The sequence below is a fragment of the Crotalus tigris genome, unplaced genomic scaffold (assembly GCF_016545835.1).
Source record: "Crotalus tigris isolate CLP2741 ecotype Arizona unplaced genomic scaffold, ASM1654583v1 scf7180000017873.753527, whole genome shotgun sequence".
Taxonomy (NCBI): Eukaryota; Metazoa; Chordata; class Lepidosauria; order Squamata; family Viperidae; genus Crotalus; species Crotalus tigris.
The window spans coordinates 13,271-23,514 of NW_024096692.1; the positions used below are offsets into that span (position 1 = coordinate 13,271).

The 10,244-nt window shown below is 35.4% G+C and overlaps 1 protein-coding gene across 3 annotated transcripts; it reads right to left on the reverse strand.

The window, feature by feature from the left end:
- Positions 1-5,319: 5,319 nt before the first annotated feature.
- Positions 5,320-9,964, reverse strand: LOC120308151. Of its 3 annotated transcripts, none has more exons than XM_039343790.1 (3): positions 9,885-9,964; positions 8,397-8,466; positions 5,320-6,639 (listed from the first exon to the last, which is right to left on the reverse strand). In XM_039343790.1, exons 1-3 carry the CDS (start codon positions 9,947-9,949, stop codon positions 5,629-5,631), a joined length of 1,146 nt encoding a protein of 381 aa, XP_039199724.1. In that variant the 5' UTR covers positions 9,950-9,964; the 3' UTR covers positions 5,320-5,628. The 3 variants fall into 3 exon arrangements, with proteins under 3 accessions (XP_039199724.1, XP_039199725.1, XP_039199726.1); XM_039343791.1 differs by lacking the exon at positions 9,885-9,964 and adding an exon at positions 7,768-7,897; XM_039343792.1 differs by lacking the exon at positions 9,885-9,964 and having other exon boundaries at positions 8,370-8,448.
- Positions 9,965-10,244: the final 280 nt, after the last annotated feature.

The window sequence follows — 10,244 nt, forward strand, 5'->3', positions numbered from 1 at the left end:
AAGTGCATAATTGTTGACTGGGTTTTATTGCATAGTGGTTGAAAATGATCTTTCAAAATTAGATTGATTATAATTGTGATCTTTAACTTTGGAAATAGATGTTTTCATGAGAAAAAAATAAAGCAAAACACTCATAAAATTCTGCTATTACTTTGGGACCAAGACAGTTATGAGAAGCTGCCACATAGAATAAACTTGGAAAATTTCTTTTTAGATGATTGGAAAGCAACTGGCTGCTGCTTTCCTTCCTGGTCAACATGACATTGTTATGAAAAAGAAAACATATTAAATTGCAAAGCACTGTTATGAGTCATCCTGAATGAGATTTTATCCACCGTCTGTCAGAGCACATGTATAATTTTGTCAGAGTTGGGGGTGAAGAAAATGAAAACTTTTAAAAGGGGCAAAGTTAAAAAGAAAATGGTTTTTTTTCTTTACAGTAAATGTAGAAATTTGTGTAATTTCTATGAACAATGAATGCTGAATAAAAACAAACAATTAGATATATGCTGCATTCTAAAATACAACTGGAAAAATAGGCTTGTACTGAATCCCGAGCAAGTTGGTTAAGTAAGATTCTTTTTAAAATCACTGTGAAAAGTTACTGAATACTAATGAGGATTCAATTGTCCTGAATGAATATTTTGTGTCCACTAGAATATGCAATAAAACCAAGTGAAGGAGACATAAATTATTTATTAAGATGCATACAGTAAGCTAGAAACAATTGTACGAAACCTGATAGTAAAGATGCCTGCATTACTGCTGTACACTGAGATTATAGGAAATAATGATCTTCTTCCAGAAATTCATGAATTCTTGTTCTATGAAAACAGCTAGTAAATCTAGTACTATAAACTATCTTCTGATTTTCCTGAGGTGATAACCAAAGACAAAGCTTTCTGTTTTATTTGATATCAGTTGGTGATTTGAGGCTGGGCATTTATCCTTGAGAATCAACAAAGCAGAATTACAGTTAAACTGTTTTAGCTTTCTGGAAAGCATTGAGATAGCTCGGAAATTGTACTATTAGATGAACTGGATAATGCTGGTTGAGATGTCAAAGTTTGGTTTTGCTATTTTGGGTGCTATATTATTTCTGCAAGCTGCCCAGGATTGTTTTCCACAAGATGGACAGCCATATAAATCTTTTGATTCATCAATTAATTAAATATACCAGTTTTGGTTTATTAAAAATGACAAATGTGGTAGCAAATTTGGAAAGGTTTGGATTATCTCATCTACTGATTAGATTGTACATAAGATACCAGGAAACTCAATATGTATGAACAAACATTTCTTGAAAATGACACAGAGGATAACTGATCTTATCCATGATAGCGGCGAAAAACAATGAAAACAAATCCTGACTGCTTCCAATAGGTTGATGTTTCTTAAACTGGGCAACTTTAAGATACGTGAAGTTGAACTCCCAGAATTCCCTTGCTGCGGAAAACTAGCTCAATAATTTTGCTGAGTGTCAAAACTCCCTTCAGATCTGTATGAACCTGCTAGGATCTTGTGTATACATCTCTCTCCTAGAGTAGATCTAATCCTAGCACAAGTGCACGTGACTAATAGGCTCTTAAAGTCAGGAATACATGATGTTGCTTTTATCCATCCCCAACCCAATAGAGAAACAATTTTTCCTCCATGCATCAAAAGTACTATTTTCAGAACTGTGATTATTTATATGATGCTCTCACTGGTCTATTGGTGAATGTATGGGTATGTAGGAGTGTGAATGTCCAGATTTTAATGATGTGGCAATCCAGGAGAAAATGGCTGTGAAAAGAAATAACCAGTTATGGAGAAGAGGGGTCATTTCTGTCACAGCAGCTGTTTGTTTTTTCAACAAGTGGTAGTTTCTTTTCTTATCTGCAACCATCTAGCAGTGCTGTACAAGAGGGAATCATGGTAAGGGACTCATAGACTCATAGACTATCATTGCAATGTCCTCCAAGGTAACCTCATCTTCTTCGTAGAAAGAAAGTGATGTGTTTTTGCATTCCCTGTAGAAGAGGGAGGGTTAAAGAAGCATAACAACCATCCATTCATGGCATGGAAAGTGAACTTGGCTAGAGCATCAGACATATGGCATTTTTATTTTTATTTTTCTCTTTCTTTTCTTTTCTTTTGTTGCTTTGCTTTCTTCATATATTGGAAATTACAATGATCAGATTGAATAATTCCAATATTAATATAAGCAAAGAGACTACTTTATATTTTTTTCCTGTTTTACAAACTTTCTAACAGTTATTATTTAAATATTTTGTGGCAATTCTAAAATTGAAAGCATTAAAAGAACTCAAGAGCCAATAGAAAACTGAGTGACAAGCAATTGTGACATGTCAAAGTGGTTGCTAGTAGGTATCCCTCAGGGTACAAAAATGTTTTAGGAGCTGCAGGCCAACATACTGTGAGAATTCTAGTAAGTGATGAGCTGGACAGCAGATTCCAAACTCCAATGAATTTTAAAATGTGAGATTGCCCTCAATCTGTTAATATCTTACTCTTTATTCTAATCTTCACAGCCCTGGAACTTTTCAGAATTGTAAGATCTGCAATGTCTAAAATTCTCATTTAACATATTTGACAGCAAATAGGTCTTGGAAAGGGATTAGTAACGTATTCTACAGGGGGGAGGAAACATATTATTCTCTATGGTCTCATAGAGAAGTTGAATCTATTTAATTACTTAGATCAAAGATCACCAGAAATTCTAAAGCTCTAGGTTAGTTTTACATATATATATATATATATATATATATATATATATATATATATATATATATATATATATATATATAGGTCTTTGGTTGCTCGGGTTTTCTCCCGCGTAAAATTGGAAGTGTCTTGGCGACGTTTCGACGAAGTCCCATTCGTCATCTTCAGGCTGGTGCACCAGCCTGAAGATGACGAATGCGACTTCGTCGAAACGTCGCCAAGACACTTCCAATTTTACGCGGGAGAAAACCCGAACAACCAAAGACCTACATACAAACACCCGCGAAAACCTCAGAAAACACCCAGAACGGTTAGACATCTCCGAGCATCTGAAGGAGCGTCGGGAGACATAGGAGCACTAACATGTGGACCAGGAATCTGCACGCACCCCCCAGGATATCCGGAGAGGAGAGCATTGCCTGATAAGAGGTCCACATCTAAAATACCCTTGGTGGGGACACTGAATTGCCTGCCATGTTTGGGAGAAGAAAGGGTAACTTCTCCAGCCCTACTGCCTGTAACAACTCGATCACTCCATTCATCAGCACCAACCCAAATGCGTCAACGGGAGATGTGGAATGAACCCGATGAAGATGCATATGGGAGGAACACCGAGAGTGGAGGGGAGAGAGCAACGAAGACTGATACTCCTGATTGCTGTATAGAGAGCATCCAGAGCAAGTTTGTTAAAACTAGGATGGAATGCACAAAGATCGGAGATAAGGAAAGGAGACGCCTGGGAGCAACAACTACCAGATCGTACTCTAAAAGGGGAGAAACAACCTCATTAGCATGTTTGGGGAATACGACACACCCACCCCACCTTGTAATGCCGATCCATTCGTATCAACAGACAACATGGAAGAGACCTCAAGGCGACACCATGCAAGCAAGGAGTAAGGAGGAAACAAGGGGTGTGACAGTAATTAACTCGAATAACATCTGCGGAGACCATGACTGGGGAAAATACAAAGAAAACAAGAGACAGTGCGTTGCAACGGGGCAATCAGAACAGAGTGGGAAAAGGAGAGGAGGGAGGGGTGCAACTAAACAAAGTAGGTGTAGCAATAAAACAGAAAAGGAGAGGGAGGATATTCTGTTAAAGCCCAAATTTGGGAAAGAGAAAACACCCGATGATAGCTACACAAGCAAAAAATGCAAGAAAGCAATTATTGCTAATAAGAAACCAGCAACTGAGAAACAGTCTATTGCATCAGGCCCGATGACGAGGTCTAGGAGCCGAGTGCAGACTCTGACCAATCTATAAAGAGGACTCTCCCACTGACCGGCATTTTGAGCCCTGATGATGTCAGCAGTTGCTGACGAAAGCTAGGCGTTTTATTGATTTTATTGTAATTTTATTGGCATTTTATTAAATTTTACTAAATTTTTAAGCATTCCCTGGTGCTCACATTTAAATTGGAAGTGTCTTGGCGATGTTTCGACGAAGTCCCATTCATCATCTTCAGGCTGGTGTTTTCAGCTTCATGCTTTGAGCAGCAATGTGTGGTCTTAGCTGTTTCTTCCTTTTAACTGCCAGTGGGGGTATGAACTGATTGGGTGGGAGCTTGGCTGTGTTCTGATTGGGTGGATGTGTGTTCTGAATGGTTAGGGGCTTGGCTGTGCTCTGATTGGCTGGGGGAGTGTTCTGTTTGGTTGTGCTCAGGTTAGTCTGAGTTGCAGAGGGGTTTGAGATTTTGGGCTGCCGTGCTATTTTTTGGCTTCGTGTTCGTGGTCGTGTTCGTGGTCGTGTTCACGAAAACCTCAGAAAACATATATATATATATGTGTATATATATGTATGTATATATATATATATATATATATATATATATATATATATATATTGTTCTTGAGTCAACATGAGTTGTGCATGGCTCAAGAGAGAACTTCCTAGCTTTTATCTTTTCTATGAGTTTTGTTTTCTATTTTGCTACAAGAATTTACACATTTAGCTTCCTATATCATTTGTCCATGGATTTGAAAAATAGATATGTCAGAGAAATACTGTCTACCACATATAGACTTAAAGGCTCACAAGTTACAATATACAACAAAGGGAAAGGATAGATAATCATATGGAAATCAGTTAGTACTTTGAGATTGACTTTCCTTTTTTAAAAAATAAATAAATAAATTTATCCCTCTTTTTATGTGTATAAATCACTGAAGGCATTGAATATACTAAATAGTCCTCCCTCCTCCTCCAACATAGGTGTGATGACATAGGTTGAAAGAGAGTGATTGGCACAGATCACCCAGCCAACTTTCATATATAAGGTTGGACTAGGTCTCACCATCTCCCAGTTTCTAGCCTGGTGCCTTAGCCATTACATCAAATTGACTCTTTTGTTTTTGGGATATAATCAAGCAAATGCTGAATGTTTAATCTGGATTCCTGCAAAGAAGATTTGGTCTTTTTGGTATAGGTAGTCCCTGCTAATTATTTGACCTAAATAAAGATCTCAGAATAAAAAAATGAGTTGATGACTTTTTAAAAATAAAATAATGTAAATGCGTTATAAATGCTATCTCAGACATTTTTTAACACAGAATTGCAGATCTTTAAAATCATTTTTCCAGACTCCACGATAAAATATTTCAAGAGCATATTTTATTAACTGGATAGATTATCACATATAATTGTGGAAGATTACAAAGAGTATACAAATGCAGTAAAATCTCGCAGATATAATGTCATTCAAAATAATATTTATTAGCATTAATTCCATGAAAAGGTAATTGTGATTAAAAGACAATTGGGTTGAATTTCCCACAAATCATTAAAAGATTTAGAATTACTTATAAAGTAATAAGAAACAGTAAGTATCAGGCTCACCCAAAACAGATATAATGGAAAGCAATAATTGTTGTATTGGTTCAACAAGTTGGAAAGATACATTAATTATAAATGGAACATAACATTGGTTCACCAACTGATACCACAATGGTATAGGCAGGTGAATAAAAGGCACTATGGAGGCTGGTATAAAATGCTAAATGCAACACCTTAACCACGGTCAGGATCTCTGAAAAAATAACATGTGCAATGGTCTTATTTGTGTTATGTTCAGACCACAGTTCCACACTGGTATAATTGATCCCATTGCATAAGATACTTTCCTTATAGAAATACATTTTTGGCAGAGTGTAAGAATGAAAGAGATTTCTGGTGGTATTTATTTTATCAATCAAATGAACAGCATCTTTGAATTGCTCTTTTGTAGGACGGAGTATTTTTGTTTGCACTTCTCTGCGGAAAAAGAGATTACTTTTATTTTGGGAATAAACAAGTGTACAAATCTCTGTGAGCCAAGAATCTGTGATAGAAGCATTCCATGTGCACTCATTGTGGTCCTTCGGTCTACAGAGATCCCAGTCACGTTCTTCCTCGCCAGTTTGACAGCGATAGTCTGAACCACCGTATTTGGCACATTGATAGTTAATGTGGCAGGGCAAACCTGTGGGAGTCACATCTCGGAATGGAGAGCAGTGTTCAACGCCATGGTTACTCTCACATTGAAAATGTTTTCCGGATACTTGGCACCTGTTCTTACATGAGTTGTTTTTCAGTGAATATTCCATGGAATCCCACTCTAATACCATGCTGCAATAATACCAACTTCCATCTCTGAAGCGACAGTAATTATAGGAACCTCCCCATAATTCACAAGATGTGTAACATTTCTTACCAGAAGCAGCCAGGCCTTCTTCTAAGGAACAATAATCCCAACCATACCCATTGCCACCCGTTTGCTTGCACCAGGTATATGTATAACCATGATACCCACAGGTATTTGTACATACTCCCCCTGAACTTGTGTAATGAACAACATAGGAGGATGTCCAAGACATGAAGGAGAAGAATGCAACCAGAGCTACATAAAATCTCATCATGGTCTTCTTGAATTCCTGAAATGAAAGAACAAAATGTTCTGCTAACTATGTTTCTACAGTTTTGCTTCACAGCTGTCACACCTTGATTGTCCCAAATTCTAACTCCTGCTGGTTTCATAATATGCCATGTGTTGTGTTTCTTTCATTATGGTAAATCATTAGGAAGTGAGATAACCACACCTTCCATTTGATTTTCTAATATCTTTCTCTGAATTTCACTTCTAAGCCTTGGAAATCTCAGATGCTATTGCAATCAAAAATCTTAAAATCCTTTTCTAATTTCATGATTAAATGTTACGGAAACAAAACTCTTATATGTGATTATTAATGTTGGATCTCAATCAACAGCACCTAAAAAATTTAAAATGTTCCAAAATATTAATGGTGATATATTAATGTATGCAATGTTTTATTTGCAATCAGATATCCTCCTGCTTTATTCTTCTCTAGGGGAACATAACATACAGAGAGAGTGGAACAGAATTGCACTTATTTTCTAATATATATATATATGCAATATCATGGAGAAGAAAGCAAATGCAAAAATGACTTGGTTTGGGTATTTTTCTGCAGATTTTTTTTATTTTAAATTTAGTATGGAAAAAACTTTGATGGCCCAGATATCTGCTTCCCAAAATAACCACTTATCTGACTAAATGTAGCCAGGCCTGATACTCTTTCCTCATTAGTTAAAATCTATCACTTATCCCAGAATTAATATCATTGAGATGTAGAAGGTTATACAAATAGTGAACATCCAATTAAGGGGTAATCAATTAAATCCTTTAGGGGAAAAAACAGCTAATTATCTAGAAAAGATTATGGAATTATACTGAAAAACTTTTCCTCATAAATATCAAATATTTGGGAGTAGTAGCCTGACAGACAGACAGACAGACTTGGAAATCAATTCAGTTGCTGTCCAGCAAGAATCTATTTGGCCTAAAATATATACAATGTTTGTTTATCCGGCTAATGTAACATATCTTACATAATGAATTCTGTAATTCTACATTATTCATAATATATAAAAACATTGACATACATGAAACACAACAAACAATTCATAAATAAAACAATACTAATCATAAAAGTATTGCTGCCCTTGCAATTGAATGGCTATTGAAACAAAACTGTCCTAACTATTTCTTGCAGATCATCAAGGTAGTAGCACATCTGAGTCTTTCTCTCTGCTAGACTGTGTAGGGTGGGCAAATTCTTCTTGGATAAGCTTTCTGGAAGGTGATCCAAACCTTGAACTGGGCCCAAAATCCTATAAGCAAACAGTGCAGCTCCATCAGCATAGGTATTATCCTATTGAATCATTTAATGCTGGCAGCCCCATGTTAAGTCAATTATAGTCTAATGGAGAAATGACAAACAAAGGACAAAATCACATTTTTCCAAACTTAAAATAATCTGAGAATTCAGTTTGTTTGTAGCATATACACCTCATTTAGAGAAATACCTATTTTCGATAACTTAAAAACTACTGGGTTTTGATCAGGATGAAAAGAAATAAATTATCTAAAAAGTCCCCAAGCTTACTTGTAAATACCTTCACCTATTCCCATTAGTTAGTGAAGTAGAGCTTCAGGATATACTAGTAAACAAGAGGAATCAGGAATGTTCTTTTATATATTAAAAAAAATACAAATAGAAATACTCATAAACAGAGAATCAAATTCCTACTTTTCTTTTTTTCATCCCAGATGCAGTTCTAAAAGCCATGACAACTAACATACCTCATCGAATTTTTAACAATTACTTACTCCTTTTTCCAACAAGCACGCCTTGCCTTGGTTTCTTATTCTGCCCCTCGTTCTGTGACTTCCCAGAAATCTAAGGAGCAATGAGAGTGAATAATGTTTTTTGCTCTTTATATACTGAGGAAATGAAAAACTTTCTGTTTTAAAGCTAGGGGGAAAGAGGAGGAGCAAAAGGAGAAGTGAAAGCATCTTTTTCCCATTATTGTGCTTTTTTAAATAGAAAAATGAAATCTGACTCAGTGGGAGGGAAAACAAAATTTATTTTGAATTGAAAAATGGATCAGGGAAGTTAGCTATGGCTGTAATTATGAGCACCCAAATCAATCTCACTATCATTGTTGTTGAGTATACCAATCAATTTATTTCTTCTCTTCTAGATTGAAGCACAGATGGTGAATTATTTCCATCATTTGATGTCAGATCAAATTTAATGAAAAGTAATCTTGATATGAAAAGCTCTCAAAAACAAACAAAACATATTTATATATCATATATATATATATATATATATATATATATATATATATATATATATATATATATATATATATATGATGGACTAGCCATTTTGGTTCATTGTGGATTGCCTGTACACAGTTATTATAGGATTAGAACTTTATATAATGACTACACCTCCTCTTATATGGTACATTAAGATGAAATTATATATCCTATAGTAAAATCAGTCTTAATGCTTGATTTCCTTGCATAAACTGTCTAGAAGGTTTTCACTTGGGCTGGAAAGGGAAAAGAAGTTTTTTCATGCAATAGTTAAATGCAACTAGCAAACCATTTGAGCCAGCATAAGTTGGAAAATAATACTTTTATTATTTATTTAGGAGGAAAATATGCTAGAAGTTGTATGTTGTATGTTAGGGACATACAGCTTTTAAAATGCAATAAAAGCCAGCAGCTTTAATTACATCGTCATGTTCACCATCTTTTACAGAAAAACAGAGTAAGAAGGGACCTTGGAGGTCTTTTAGTCCAACTCCTAGTGAAGCAGGAAATCCTGTACCATTTAAGACAAATGGTTGTCCAGTCTCTTCTTAAAAATTTCAGTGTTCGAGCAGCCAAAACTTCTTGAGGCAGCTTGTTCCAATGATTAATTGTTCTGACAGGAAATATCTTCTTAGTTCTAGGTTGTTTCTCTACTTGATTAGTTTCCATCCAGTAGTTCTTTCTTTGGAGAAAATCTTGATATTTACTATCTTGATATTTACTCTTCTTTGTGATTACTTATGAACTGTGACATCCACAACTCATTTAAAAGTTGCTCTGGAACAAGGAAGTCGGAAAAATTAAACCATTTCTAACTCTTCCTACCTTCAATTCAGCAAAGGGCCTACATGATCTTTGACCTAGAAAAGATTTAACCCTTCTGATCTGGCATTTTGGTCTTCTAAGCACACTGCTTTATAAAAGTTTCAAAAAACAAGGATACTTGTTTTCTGCAAAATCATACGATGAGTTAAAAATTATGAAACCTACAAATTCCCTGGGGGAAAAAATGGCAATATTCTGTTTAAGAAAAATATGCAGCTATCCTGGCACATGTTTTCCAGCCTGGCATGTTTTTTCATTTTGTTGACATCTTTTTGCAATGACCTGAGAGTTAACAAAAAAAGAATAGAATTATTTCACAGTGTTTAGGAACAAAATCTGTTACTGGTATATATGTCCAAAATAAAAGAAAAACAGTAGAGTCTCCATAGAAATGAATTTAAATTATAATGAGTCCTGGATGCATCCATATATAGTATACAGCTATTATGTCCATACAGTTCTTTTGGCTATCATATAGAAGTAGTCTGCATTTGCCTTCTTCTGTGTTCTTTTCTCAACTTTTCA